Source organism: Plectropomus leopardus, chromosome 1 (assembly GCF_026936395.1).
Source record: "Plectropomus leopardus strain MGB_pleo_1.0 chromosome 1, ASM2693639v1, whole genome shotgun sequence".
NCBI lineage: Eukaryota > Metazoa > Chordata > Actinopteri > Perciformes > Serranidae > Plectropomus > Plectropomus leopardus.
This window is the reverse complement of record NC_142176.1, coordinates 34,564,252-34,580,166: the sequence shown is the minus strand read 5'-3', so window position 1 is coordinate 34,580,166 and position 15,915 is coordinate 34,564,252. Positions and strand designations below refer to the sequence as shown.

The following is a 15,915-nucleotide window of genomic DNA, read 5'->3' as shown; positions in this document are numbered from 1 at the left end:
TCCCACTACCTTTGCCAGGCAGGAAGTACACTGTCTGTTGACATGAATTTGATAAAATACTTCATACTTGTAATGGAACGCAATTCATTTTCTTTACAGATGTGCAATTGGTATGGTACATTTCAAGGTAGTGAAAATATTAGTGAAAATTATTATATGATTTCAAGTTTGATGTGATTATATGCTATTAATTGCCATTTTTCTCCGTAAGACTGAAGCTTGCTATAATAGATTTTAAAAATTAAAATCATGGAATGAATGTAGAATCAACACAAAGGCAGTATTTTGAAATTCAAATTATTTTGTTTAATAGCATCTCATTCGGTTTGTAGTGGCTAGAATCAGAGTCAGTACCTCCAAATCTGATACCATGGTTCTCTGCCATAAAAAATGATGGATTTGGTATGGAGAGAGTTACTGCCCCAAGCAAATAAGTCCAAGTATCTCTGAGTATAATTCATGAGTGAGGGTAAGATGGAGCATGAGATGGTCAGATGGCTTGGTGTAATGTCATCAAAGATGTGGGTGTTGTGCTGGACTGTTGTAATTGGTAAAGAGGGAGCTGTGCGGCAAGGAAAAGCTCTGATTTACCGGTCCATATGTTCCAAACCTCACCTATGGTCATAAGCTTTGGGTATTGACCAAAAGAATAAAACTGCAGATTACATCCTTTTTCAGTGAAGTGTGCTGTGATGTGATGCTCAAGAAGCTGGCATTTCTTTACAGAAGTCAAATGATCATTTGTGAGACTGCTGTCCTTTGCTTGCTCAAGCATGTTCATCCTTTGCTCCCTCAAACAAAGTCTGTATTCTTGACAAAATGGTTCTCCTCGAGGGTAGATTATAAGAGGTGCAATTCAAGGTATTTTTATCAGTTCATCATCTCTTTACTGTATTGATTGGATGGCAGTTTTTAGCTATCCATACAGACAAAGTGTTACTGACCTTTTCACTTATTGGTTTCAATTTTCGCCTCATGAGTGCCTCATTGCTGTATTGTAGATTGGTGAAATCTTGTAGTTTCTGTAGGGAATTTTACTTTGTGGTGATATGTCAAAGACGAATAACTGTTGTAAATAATTTGGATTTGCAAACTGAGTACATTACTTGTGTTTTTTCCAAGGATCCATTAAGCAACATTTCAAAGAGAAACTTTATGCCTAAAACTTTGTTTTAGTCATCTTTCACCAGAATGTTTAAGTTTTGCAGCACACATCATAACAAAGGTGAGATGGCTGTGGCTCAGAGAAGAAGTGGGTCTCTTTATCGGAAGATCACTGGTTTGATCCCTTACTGTAGACCGCATGTTGAAGTATCCTTGGGCAAGATACTGAACCCCAAATTGATCTGCCATTGGTGCATGAATGTGTATAATGTTTAACTGAGTAGCAGGTGACACCTTGTGTGGTAGGCTCACCCATCATTGTGTGAATGGGTGAATGTGGTGAAAGTGCTTTGAGTGGTTTGGTAAGAGGTGCTATACAAGAAAGAAAGTTGCTACACAAGTACCATTTACCATTTAGGTCAGTTGCCACAAGTAGTAAACAAATGCAGCTGCACTATGATGTTATCTTTTTAAAAGAAGACAGCAGTTGATGCCTCACAGTATTGTTTTTTCTGCTTTCTGTTTTGCTTTTTGTGGTCAGTAAGAGAGCTGAGAGGGAAACTGCTAAGGCACAGGTCAGAGGGTTCTGGTGGGATCTGAGCCTCAGCCAACATGGATTTATGTGCATTCATACTTGGGGGGAGCTTAACCACTGCACCATCTCCTGACTAAGAAAACATCCTTTTATTCATAACCTCCTCTGTTTCATTGCCTTTTTGCACAGTTGTTCTGGGCAAGTCTGTCAGGCCTGAGAATCATCTTTTTTGTAACTGAAACTACTAAAGGGGAAATATCCAAGTAATGTTTCAGTGCTTGAGACTCCTTACATGTGTGTGATGTTAAAATCCTTTAATGCCCAGTGTGTCCCTGGTAATCTACAGTAACCTATTGTGAAAGGACAGAGTAAAGCCTCACACACTGACATGGGAAAGAGGCAGCAAGTTACATAAACTTTGTATTTACGCTGAGCTGTCTTTCAGAGCCCCTATAAACAACCTGACATTGTATGTTGACTTACTGCCTCACTCATGCTGATTTACCATGAATTACTGCCTTGGGACTATTACTACTAAACCAGAAATAATTTAGTGTTTTATATTTTGAGACTGAAAAAATCAAATGTTTGAAATGTTTGTTTTGCATATTTATCACATAGTCAATTTAAGTTATGTTGAGCCTTAACACACAGACATTTTTAAGGTAGAGGACAAAGGTGACAGAGATATACATGTTTAGCCTTGTCAGTGTTTCCCCTAGTTTTTTTCAGGCCCAGTGGTACACACCGAAAAAAGCCTTAACATATGTGAAGCCTGGGATGACTTATTGGCATGGTTGGCTTCAGTCTGATGGCAGAGGGGATCAGTAATTTTATTATTTGCATTCAAATTTTTGTTCGCTCTGTATATTGAAAACTTAAAACAAAGTGATCATAACAAGGAGAGGGTGTCTGATCAAGCTGTATATATTTACAAAATAGTAGTTCATCATTAGCAAAGTATGCATAATTCATTGCTGCACTTCATCTTTCTTGACACTGAGAAAAATTTCACCACAGCATAATTCTCCTTTCCCATTTGTTCCTTGGCTCAGTTGAGAAAAAAGGTGATTGCATTAAGTTGCATGTTACACTTTCTTTTTCTTGTGGATGGTGGTACTATGGTCATTTAGCTAACCTATGACCTTGTTTGCCTTTTCCCCGCTGGAATAATTGAAACCTGCAATCCCTTACTCTTGCAGCAAGAATTAAAATCAACAACACTGTCGATATGCGCACACATCCATACATAATAGCTCGCCGTAGTTGATTTAGTAAAGCAAAATGATGTGCATGGAATGTTTTATTTTGAAAATTTACAGGATTCACTGCAGTTGTGTTTTTGACTTCCTTCATGACTTGCTTTGCAGTTACAGCCTCTCTCCCTGCACCTTCAGTCAATGATTACTGAAACAAAAAACGGTGTACCAAGCCATGACATTGTAGGGGAAACACTGGTTAAATGCAGAGTAGGAAATTTTGTCAAATATCTATGAGCATAGACTACTACCTGTATGAATGTAGTTAAATGAAAAGCAGGTAATTTTATCAGGTTAATATATCTATCAGAGTGGACTACTACCTGTGTAAATATGGTTAAATGTTGAGTAGTTCATTTTGTCAGGTACAAATGGACTAACACCTTTTTAAATGAGGAAATATTGACCACAATGGACTACTACCTGTAAAAATGTAAAGTAGGTCATTCTTTCAGGTACAAATATCTATCAGAATGCACTACTACCTGTTTGAATGTAGTTTAATGTGGAGTATGTCTTTTTGACAGGTACAGATATCTATCAAAATGGACTACTACCTTTATAAATGTAGAATAGGTAATTCTGTCAGGGACAAATAACTATCAGAATGGAATACTGTCTGTATAAACTTAGTTTAATGTGGAGTAAGTCATTCTTTCAGGTACACATATCAGAATCTATTGCTGCCTGTATTAAATCATAGACTGTAGATAAAGATGGACGATGTGTCCCCACTAACCCCTAAGATACATAAGTGAAGGTAAAATATCCTTGATACAGCTGCTGCCGTCTTGCGTTGTTGATATCATTCAGAAGGGGAGTCTGCATTGCAGCGATCTCTGCAATCACGAGCAGCTCTATTGAATACGAGGGCACAGATTGGCTGAAACGACTTTCAGTCATGGCGGACAATCACCTTTTTGTAGGACAGAGTAACTTCTTAAAACCAAACTTATTATAAACACAATCACTTGAACAAACATAAGCGTGAACTACCTACAATGACTGAAACCATCTTTTCAGTTTGGCCCATGCCTCAATTACTAATATGGAGGGGGGGGCTTTTTGCCCTATGCTGCAGCCAGACACGAGGGAGACGGAAAAGTTACACTTTAGGGGAACGTTGTCCATCTTTATATACAGTCCATGGTATAAATGCTCACTGTAGATGATTTAGTATAGCATTAGTAATGCTCCGTATACTATGATGCATTCACTCTTATCGCCTGCTTGCACGCTTTAGTTCAACCACTTCCGCCACTTTTGTAGCACAATCTAACCAATGAAGGCACAAAGTACTAGCCAATCCGAAGCAGAATAGGGCGGGTCTTGACTTCTACCTCCTAAGGGGAAAAAGTACAGTATATTTCACTGTCCTACGCAAACCTTGCAAACACCAGGCCTGTAATATTACGGGGGCAACACTGAGCCTTGTGATCATTTAATGTTCATTGGTTCTTGTGGCTGTAGTTTCTGTGTATGGCCCAAAACAACTGCCAACATTTGGATGCTGCTGAAGCAATGGATGTAGTGCAACTCTGTGGTCCGGTGTGAGTATCTGCTGGTGTCAGTCTGTCAGCCTTTGACTTGAAGTGTCTGTCAGTCACAGATTATTCTGTCTGAGCAACCTAAACACTGGCTGACAACCCTCACCTGTTAGACACAGAAACTGGTGCCTTCACTTTCCAAACTCTACTCCATGCTTTGTCATTTTAAAATATATTTTTCATCAAATCCTGTAACTCAGTTCTCAGATACAGTCTCCTCAGCAGCCGTGTTTTAGGAATATGTAAGCCCACTGCTGTTTAATTTTAGTCTGTTACCAAAGAGCCCTAATGCAACTTGAGCAGACAAAATCATGTTAATAAGGCTGTAAGAATAACTTGTATCATTTTGGTCACAGTTTATACTTAGTCAAATATCTTGACTGACACTTCAGGCCAGTGAGACAAAACTGTGATGATATCGCACCTTAGCCGGTTAAGAGACAAATAACTTCCTAAATAGTCGCTAAATAGTTTTAAAAGAAAACTAAAAACGTGTCTTTTAATTTAGCCTTTAACTAGCTCTAACTTAGCTGCTTTGCACTCTTCTTTGCACTTGCGGACTGCTGCACATCTTTAAGATGTTATATTTTCCTTAATTGTATGCATTTTATATACTCTATTTTTATGCTTATTTTTGTTAATAATATCTGTGGGTTTTATTTTTTTTATTTTCCATCGTATGTTATGCATTCTGTGCATTCAGTTTTAATCCTTATTTTATCTTACTTTTACTAGTATTATCAAGTGGGTTTTATCCATTTAAAGTTGCATTCTATGTATTCTATTCTGATCTTATTTTATTTTTACAAGCAGGTTTTATTTGGCCTTTTGTCCTCTATGTGTTTTAATGTGAAGCACTTGGTGCATGTAATTTCTTTCTTGTAAAGCACATTGGACTACATTTCTTGTATAAAAGATGTTATACAAATAAAGTTTTTTATTATTATTATTATTATTATTAAATAACTTTGTCAGAGAAAACCTCACAAAATATTTGACCTGATGCAAAATCAGCAGAATTAATCTAAGGTACACAAACAATCTCTTCTGCTTGACATTCCAGCACCAAGCCTGTTATCCTCCACATCTCAAACTTAATTTACCATGGCAGAGAGGAGTCAGAAGCCTGCATGTTGTGTCTACCACTGCTGTTAATTTAAACATGATATCATTCTAAGCATTAGTGCTTTATTCAGATTTGCACTCCTAGTTTAGAGCCACAAACCAGGCCTCCTACATGGATAAAAGCACTAGTATTGCAAGGCAACTGTAACATTATGCCAGAGCTGTCAGGAAGAGATTTAGTGACTGTTCCAGCGTATTTCTTGACTTTGTGCATGTTTAGTGTTGAGGAATGATACAAATGTCTGATATTTGCCCCAACTCTCTGATAGTGGTTGAAACAGTTATTCTCTGCCTCTAAATCCTGATTTCGGAAAAGACACTCCTCTGCACTCATGCAAGTGAAACAGCAAATTTTGAATCATTTTTACAATTATGATCTAACAGACAGATTAATGGGCCTGTGGAACTCAATACTGTGGCCTATACAAGAAACTAATTGCTAGAAATAAATAAATAAAGATTTTTTTAAATGCTTAAACGCAACACATTTATTGTGCTTGTCAGTTTACCCCCTTAAAAGCTGCACCAATCAATATTTTTAGGCCTTGATGCCGATGACAGTAATGGCCAAAGACATTATGTTTTCTGGTTGTCTCTGTTTGTCTATCTGTCTATCCAACCATCTGTCCATCCCATTCTCATGAAAATTATATCTTAGGAACACCTTGAACCCATTATGCAATGTCATAGATCTTCTGTGTTGCTTGGGTTAAGATGTATGTGAAGCACCCATGTATTCCCCTCAGGAGTAGATGGAGACAAAAACAGAGCTAAAAGAAGAGCAAGCATTGCATTTATATTCCGTACTCCAAATGAATCCTGATGTTGCTCAGTATCTACTGAATATGAGAATAGGCAACTGTTTGCAGGTGTTGATATTGTGTTTATAGTTTGTTTCCTAAGTGGCTTAAAACTATTTGATATGTTTTAAAATACTATCTTTATTTTATCATGAGTAGCCTAACCTGGCCTGAAAATTCCCAGAGACATGTAGTAGCTAAGCCATAAGCCTTAAAATACAGGAAGTGAAAGAGAGCCTTGAGTTTAAGAGGTTAAATGAAACATAAGTGAAAGCCTCATCCTTCTATTTTAAAGGTCCCCAAATTCACATGACCCCATAAATTAGTTGAAATCTCGTTTTATTAATTTCAGGACTCAGCACACTTAAAGCATGTGTTAATATTTATCCTACAGCTCACAGTTCACTTTTTGGCTAATATCCATACTGCTGACCACTGTAAGCCCACAGTTTAGAGTCCCTGCCCTAGTTTATGTCCAGTATTCAAACATTAAAGCTGCAAAGTGAGTGGAGATGCTGCTATAACTGACGTATAGGCCCGTGAGGGTTAACTTTTAGTTCAGTTAGAAAGAGACTAAAACTCACCTCTCAAGGCGTGTGTTTCCAATTGTGAAAAATGGTGTTTTTTGTTTTCTGGGAGAAGAAGAAATCTCTGTTGACATGTGCCCTTGGCTGTGTGTGAGCTCACTTTGTTATAAAAACTCTGCAGTGTGATGAGTTTAACCCAGCTGCATCTTGTGGGACAATACCATCAGGATTTACTTTAACATGTTGTTTTCAGAGTTGTGAGTTGACTGGGAGTCAACTCTCCCAACCTGACACATGTAACCATTTCCAGATGAAGGTGGGCTTAAGCGACGTTTAAAAATCCTTTAATAATTCCACTGAAAAACATGGCAATTTCCCTCAGCAGCAGATGGCACAAGCCACCCACAGAGAGAAGGTGAGAGAAGCATTAATGTGGTCCGTGAGTGAAGAAACTAGACCGAGCCTCTAAAGCTGCCTCCTCGTTCATCAACCGCAACGAGAATTCTGTTTCAGTTCTTCTAGGAAGAGTTGGCGAGGCTTTGTGCCGAGCCGTGACTGCGTTCATTTGTCCTGACAACCACCGACACCTCATTTTGATGGGTTCACTGTCAAGGTTACATTTATCATAGGCAGCCTGCAGGGCAGATGTTACAATTTGTGGGATTATTTAGGGACAGATTAGGATGTTAGTGTTGTGTGCACAGTTTGTCTTGACAGTTTATTGATTTTCATGGTGCAACTATCCAAATCACTAAATATCAAATAGTCTGTTTACTCTCTCACGTGTTGTCGGCTCTTCTCTTAAAAAACGTAAACTCTGTGTATGATATGTATGTGTATGATATTACATTGACAAATAAGATTTGGGGTCAATAAAATTCACTGCTTATCCTCCACTCCTACGTTACTATGTTTTAATTCAGACATGTTCTCATCCAAATGGCCACAGATAACCTCTCACCATGTCAGCGTCTTTTTTTATGAGAGGAACATTTTTCCCTTTCTCAGGCAAAGGCTGCCTAGCTGCTATAATTGTGTTGTTGTAGTTTGAAGGGATTTATGGTGAAAATCGAGACGCGGAGGAGATATTCATTGGTAGTCATGTCACTAACAGTCCTCCTTGTCTGCATTTTTATTTGTTTTTCCACGATGGACTTATTGTAGCTTGTCAAAATGTCCCAAAATGTGTTTTACCGTGCATAATGCACTCTTTTATTGCTGTTCTGTAGTATTCTTAGTTGCTTTATATTCACTGATCTGTAAAGTGAGATTATGAAAACGCAGCACTTTTTCTCTGGATGTTAACATGTTATGTTTAGTGATTTTTATCCCGGCTTTATTCAGCCCCATGCTGCACTGCAACATCATTCCACACTGACCACAGAGGCGCTTGGCAGTTTTATTTCATTTTTTTCCTCCCTGTGAGCTCTCTCTCTTAGTTTGCTGTTCTTTTCTCTCATCACTTATTTCCTGTGTGGAAGGAGGCACTTCATGTTTGTTTTGGCCCAGGTGGTGTTTTGGCCCAGGACACAGTAAGCTGCTACGGGTGGGAGAGTGCCAGACTCTCAACTTGAGTTCACCTCAACTGCCACAGTCCACCTCCATCCCTCCTGTTCTACCTCTCTTTACCCCGATCCATCTCTTTACTCCATCCTTTTACGTTAACTTTTTCTGCCTCTTTACCCTCTCCTTGCTCTCTGTCCTTCCTTCTGCAGACTTGTAATACGACTGCTCTTGTGCAGCTAAACCCGCAAGGAGATGACCGCAATTTTTATGACTTATTTTATATTTCCTGTAAATTTGTTCATGTCATTCATCTTAAGTTACCTCATCGTCACTGGATGTATAGCTCAGCAGCTCTGCGATGGTCTTCTTGCTGAGAAAATGCCATATTTAAAATGTTTTAAAACATTGAAAGCTCTGAGGAAAATATGTTGCATGACAAAACAGAGCAAGAAGAATATGTCAGCTTCAATCAGGGAATACACATGGAAGCCATACGAGAGATGCAAAATGACTCGAAGGCCCCCGGAATTGGGTGCTGTCCAATCCCAGAAAGTCTTTGTGTGATTACGCTACAATGGCCACTCCGTTGGTTTCCGTACTGGCAACTATGGTCTGTTTGGGACTTGCCGTAGCCCCAGCCGAGTGTTTTTAAGTATATGGTAGCTTACAGGGGCCAGTTTTGGCTGCTCCACCACCTGTTTGCACAGCATAGTTGCTTTTACTGCTGGTTTGAGCGAATTTATGGACTGCTGATGTTAAGCAGTCTATTTTTACTATGCCCAGGTTTCCTTTTTTTTTTTTCTTGCTACCACCAATGTGGCATAGTGAACTCACACCACAGAGATTTAGGAAGAGAATTCTGGAATCAGTTCAAAGACAGTCACGCCAAAATGATGCCTTCTGGGAAGTAACAAGATCCCTAATAAGTTTGTCTGTTATTGGTGTGAGTTTATGGTGTTCATTTTGCAGGTGCAGCTTTGTAAATGTAATCTTTTATCCCTAATTAGCTCTTTTTATTTGACCAAGAATATCTCATGTATGTGACCACATCCCGTTAAGGGCAACACCACCTAGCTGAAAAAGCTAGAAACCACAGAAGTAAGTCTCAAACTTGTGATGTCATCAGGTAAAGTCTGGAGCTGCCCCATAGACGATGAATGGGGGTCATTCTTCACTTCATTCATCTAGAACATCTTTCCCAATTCAATGTCTATGGAGCAGCTCCAGACCCAATACTCTATGACATCACAAATTTGAGTTTTAGCACTCTAGTTTTTGGATTTGGGAGAGAGTTGTTAATGTTTACTGATAATTTTGGACTGTCTTAGACCATAGGAATAACATGTATGAATTTTGGAAATGGGCATTGTTCCCTTTTAAACAGCTGTTTAATGAAACACTTTAATGCATCAGCTGTTCACTCAATAATGCTCGTCACTCAACATTTCTTCATTTAAACTGCTTTTCCTCTTTGTCTCACAGAGTCTAGGCTGTGATGATTATCTCGGATCAGGAAAGGTGATGGACAAGTGTGGCGTGTGTGGAGGCGACAACACAACCTGCAGGCTTGTCTCTGGAGTGTTTAAACACAGTTTATCCAAGATTGGCTACCACAAGATAGTAGAGATCCCAGAGGGAGCCACCAAGATCAATGTCACAGAAATGGTGAAGAGCAGAAACTACCTAGGTAGGAAAAAAAACACTTGTAACATTGATACTGCAACATGTATCTAACACAACTGTTCTCATCATTTTGATAGAGTTGAGATGTCATTGCTTAACTTACTCTTCCACATCACTCACCTGAATGCTATGTCAGCTCCATTCATGTAGTATTTCAAAAGCCCCACCTCCACCCCAGCGCCCACCTTAAGACTAGCAATCACCCCCCACTCTTGACTGTGCCAACATAATAATAATAATAATAATAATGATAATAATAATAATAATGACCAATTATACGTGATTTGATTAAGTGAAATTCATTTGGGCAGAAAACCAACAGAGATAGATTCTTAGCAGCATTTCAGGGAGTTAAAATCAGCCTATAACAATACTGTTTTGGCATGTAATATTTTGTCTGAAAACAATGTTTTTAGGCCTCTGATGTGAAATGGTCTGAGCAGTAAGTTGTGCATCAGAATGGAAGGAGAGTCGTAATCATTGAAGTGTTAGTATTGACTTATATCCGACTTCTGTTTTCTGCTCTGAACTGATAAATCATAAAATATTTTTATACCAGCAACAGCTGTGGCCAGAGGTATTATGTTTTTTCAGGAAGGCCGTCCATTCATAACATTATTGTTAACACGACATTTCAAGAAAGCCTTATGGAAATTCTTCAAATTTGGCAGAAACATCTACATATACTCAACAAAGAACTGATTAGATTTTAGTCTTCAGAGGTCAAGGTTACTGTGACCTTTCTATCACTCTTGTGAACATGTTATCTCAAGAAACGCTGAAGGGAGTTTTTTCAAACTTGGCATGACATCCACTTGAACGCAAGGATGAACCAATTAGAATCTGGTGAGCAAAGGTCAAGGTCACTCGGCCATCACCCAAGAACTCATATCCTAATTATGACAACATTTCATGAATAAAATGTCTTAGAGGATATGATGATGAAGTTCTGAAAATTTATATCCAAAAGGTCAAAGGTCAAATTCACTGTGACATCATTATGTTCTGCAGAAACACTTTTCTGGTCATCACTCAGTGTCGTAGCTAAAGAACAGAAAGGGAGACATTTGGTCAGATACTGAATAGGTGAAACTTACTTTAGGTGCCCACCTTGGAAATGCACTGATTGTACAGATCATCTGTGCTACCAGAGGAAAGAAATGTGTGAAGAATTAATGTTTTCACAGAAATGGATGTAAAGTATAACTGTAATTTGACTGAGTCGCAGAGGCATATGACCGCAAGGCTGTAATTCTACTTTAAATATGAGGCCTTGCAGTGTTTTCTGCAGTGCTTGTGCTCTGTCGCAGCTGCCTCTCTGCAAATAGAGTTCCAGTTGCCCATTCAGATTTACAGTTTTATCAGTTGCAGAGCTCTGTCCTAATTCCACCTTAAAACACATGTAAAAGGAATGGAAATCATCCACCCACCACATGAAGTATTATGTTTATGATCATCATTATGGCGCCATTGAATAAACAGTCAACGGAAGGCCATGGTAGAAATACTCAGATAATAAATATATGTGAGAAATTGACATTTTGAGAATTCTATTAGTTCCAGCTGTGAAAGCAGCAGCAGGCAGTGGCAGCAGCTTGTAAAATTAATTACACTTGTCTGATTAAAAGGCAGATCAAACAGGGGGCGGTGTCACTTTTTCGGGATATCTCCAGCATGCTGCAGCCTACCACCTACGACTGTGGTATAAGCCTTTTACTGGAGCCCCTGAGTGAAACACACTACGCAGATAATTGCCGTCTTTATAGAGGTGCGACAGTGGGACATGCTAGAAGTGAGTTATTTTCAGAAGTGACTGTTGGAATGTCAGACATTGTTTAATGAGAGCCATGCCCCAACTCAGCAGGAGGTTTGCAGGAAGCGGGGAATGGCCCCTCCAAGGCCACTTCGCTCAAGGAAAATGCATAAACACGCTTTCATTAGAGGATCTTACCCCTCAAGCATCGGCATCCTTTTTAATTAATGTGTGGAATTTCACCACTCAAAAAAAAAGGAGGAGAAACATTCCAAGGATGGATTCAGTGGCCATGTTTCAAATCCAAACTGCTTGGATGCCAGGTGCGCTGTGCTTTATTTAATTTGAGCACACAATTTATACAAGTACACAGAGTTATGTTCCTTTCACTTTTACAATTTAGAGAAGGACTTCATCCCCCAAATGAGTGTGTCAATTACTCACCCTGTTAAAATTCTAAATAAAACTTAAAAAAAATGATTATTTGTCTTACATGCCTCCACAGTGAATGAGGAATCCAAAACCTGAGAAAATCCTTGTTTTATCAAAATAAAAGGGTCTGCATTTGACAAAAATGACACCAAAACATCTGTTTACAAACTCTCACACAACTCATGCAGATAATCCAAGTCTCATTTATCCAGTCGAAACTTATTCATACTCTTTTCAGAGCTAGACTCCATTAACAAAAAACAGTCATTTTACCTCACTGAACATGTGAGCTGCTGATCTACTGCGGCCAAGATGAATTTATTTGTTATTTGTTTGGTGAATCCAAACAAACCCTTTAACACACTTAAGTCACATAACAATGCAAACTAACTAACTGATCGAGTCAGAACAGCAGCTCCCGTGTTCAGTGAGGTCAAATTTCTGTTTTTGTCAATGGACTCTTGCTTTTAAGAGTATAAATAAGTTTAATTTTTAAGAATAGTTCTCCACTGGAAAGGGTTGTCTTTGAGAAGTACTGAGTATATGACTGGATAAATGAGACTTAAATTCTGCTGCATAAGTTGTATGAAAGTTTGTAAATAAATGTTTTAATATAGGTTTGTTCAATCCCTATGACTGCTATTGTCTCAGTTTTTGGATTCTTTGTTCACTGGAGATGCAAGAAAAAATGTTTTCTTTAAAAATTCAACATCACACAGGTGACTAATTGGTATACAAGTGTTCATTTGGGGGATGAAGTATTACGTGTAGAAAGTGGGAAAAGTCCTTGTGGATAAAATTCACAGGAACCACCTTAAAATGTTTATTTAATCGATGACCACGGTACAAAATTCGAGCCAGCAGCATTTTCCCAACCTGTATATGTGGGTTTTAAAATGCAAACAAGAATATGAGACAAGGGCAGGAATCTAGTAGGAGCCACCCACTGTAACCTCACCACGTCCCCGATTTTCCCTCAATAGGCCTCTGTTCTACACCGTGCATCTCCAATGTGCTTTTAGTTGTCCAAACACTCTTTTACAAGCCTGTCTACTGTTACACCTCTAATGCTTTTCTAATGGCCTCTTGTGCTTAATCCATGAAATCAGTGGAAAACATTTTGGGAGATCCTGTTTCAGGATTTGCATGAAAGATTTGCCAGCACAAACAGATTGTCACGTTTATCAAGGATTTTTCTTAAAAAGTGCACGTGAGAGCATTTATTCCATTGGCTATAATTACTTTTTTGGGTGGAGAAAGTCAGTGTTACAGCTTTTTTTAACTATAGTTCACATAATGCCTAAATGGTTTTACATTAAACAATAATTATGTGGAAGTGGTTGTGGCAATATTTTCCTTTTCATTTGCGCTCAGGGCTGTCAGTGGTGATTGTGTGGCTTTTCCCTCTGTCTCGTCCAGCTCTCCGAAGCCGATCGGGGCGATCTATCATTAATGGAAACTGGGCTATTGACCGACCAGGGAAGTATGAGGGAGGGGGGACCATGTTCACCTACCGCCGACCCAACGAAATCAGAAGCACAGCTGGGGAGTCTTTTCTCGCTGAAGGACCCACCAATGAGATCTTGGACGTTTATGTAAGTAATAAATCATCGCAGACCTCCAGGTACTTTCAGTGGTGCCTCTCTCCTCTTTCATTCATACTGACAAGCTGAAGTTTGACCTGAGAAAATGAAGTTTGTCATTGTATGATCACTTTTCAGAGCAGATATTACTTCAGGAGGACAACTCTTCTGATATTTGAAGGTAAAGAGTATTATTTCATGGTTATTAAAGAGTCTCATCTATTTTACCTCAGATGATCTTCCAGCAGCCAAACCCCGGTGTCCATTATGAGTACATCATCCCCTCTGAGAAACCAGCGGGCCCTCAGCAACCAGACCACAGACCAGGGGGTAAATTATTCCTTCACATACCCATCTACTTAACCACCTACCCATCTAACCAAGCATTTATTCATCCTCGTATATCTAATGTTACTTTAACCACCCATTAACCATGGTGAATTTATTTCTCTTAATAGAGTGAAATCCTAATGATACTATTTCTCTCAGCAAGGAGAAATAACTGCATTCCTCTCAACCTTTCTAGCAAGTAATAGGAAAAGAAAAGAAAATCTTTTCGCACTTCAGCCTGTAGATGTCCTCACGTCGTCTCAGTTTCACTCGAGCAAATCAATTAAAAACGTTTTTTAAAAAACACCCAGAATTCCGAATTAATTCAGAAAAATCACCTCCCTGATTGCTCTTTCTTAGTGTGTCATAACTCTTGTGACTTTGTCTTAGGGAACACTGTGAATGGACAGGGTGGATACGACCACAGCAACACTCACCAAGAAAACCTCAATCCAGCAGGTGGAGGGTGGCACCCTCCTCGTCGCCCCGACAACCAAGTTCCTGTTGTACAGCCACCCAGACGCGAGAGAGAGTACAACTGGAAACTGGCTGGTACTACAGAGTGTAGCGCCTCCTGTGGTAAAGGTCAGTCCAACTATTTATATCTTAGGTTTTTAATTGTACACATTTATTTATCATTTAAGAATATTTTCTTCTAATTCACATGTAGAATTTAGAGCTATAATTAAATATCTGCTTTGTATGCATTTTAGGATTCCGATACTCCGTCTTTCACTGTGTCTCCCGGCTGAACCATGTTCAGGCATCAGATGCTTTGTGTGACAGCAGCAGCAGACCAACTCCGCAGGAGGAGGCCTGTAACACGCAGCCCTGCCCAGCCTTGTGAGAGACCACACTTTTCTTTTCTCACACTTGTGCACACTGCTGAATTGCAAAGACTCTCCACTCAGAAAGCAAGCTCAATACATAAAATACACACTACTGCTGTTTAATGATACCTAAACATTTTTGAAAGTGGTTAAAATTGTCTGTGATTGGCTGAGAGGACTAAGTTGCTGCTGCTAAGTCCAAGAAGTTGCTGTCATAGTGTACATAGTTAGAATACCTTACAGAGCCAGTGTAACATGTCCTTAGAGGTTTTGTAAAAAAAAAAAAAGTTTTTCAGATGGATCCTTTTATAGCCTTGTCTTCAAATCTCAGTATGAACAATACATTTGCTTTGTATGTATCTATAAATGTACATGACATACAATACTGAGAATACCCTCCTAACACCAAGCTCTTGTATGATTTTTACCTGAGCAGCTGGGACATTGGAGAGTGGTCAGAGTGCAGTAAGACCTGCGGCCTGGGCATGCAACACCGGCAGGTCCTGTGTCGCCAGATTTACGCCAACCGCACCCTAAATGTCCACACCAGCCGCTGTCGACACTTGGAGCGGCCCGAAATCGCCAGTACCTGCCAGCTGAAGATCTGCAGTGAGTGGCAGATCCGCTCTGAGTGGACCGCTGTGAGTGGCAGCTGTCAGTCAATATGTGACGGCAGTGCATTTTTTACTTTTACTCTCTGTTTTATACCTCATTATATCACTATATTTATGTAGTATTTCTCTTTGTACTTCCTCATTTACTAAATCCTGTTTACATTGCAGTTTATTCATGTTGCAATTACTGTCTACCAAAATATTTATTATTTAATTCAATATTTAATATATGTTGTGTTCTTTACAATTTTACTTTTGCACTGTTGTCCTTATGTACGTCCTCTTCT

The 15,915-nt window shown here is 39.1% G+C and overlaps 1 protein-coding gene across 1 annotated transcript in view; it reads left to right on the top strand.

The window, feature by feature from the left end:
- Positions 1-15,915, top strand: part of thsd4 (thrombospondin type 1 domain containing 4) — a 52,199-nt gene that overhangs the window by 29,638 nt on the left and 6,646 nt on the right. The window contains exons 8-13 of the mRNA XM_088080571.1: positions 9,886-10,090; positions 13,691-13,866; positions 14,088-14,184; positions 14,575-14,769; positions 14,898-15,027; positions 15,451-15,655. Coding sequence (XP_087936697.1) covers positions 9,886-10,090; positions 13,691-13,866; positions 14,088-14,184; positions 14,575-14,769; positions 14,898-15,027; positions 15,451-15,655 — 1,008 coding nt within the window. The remainder of the gene's footprint in view (positions 1-9,885; positions 10,091-13,690; positions 13,867-14,087; positions 14,185-14,574; positions 14,770-14,897; positions 15,028-15,450; positions 15,656-15,915) is intronic.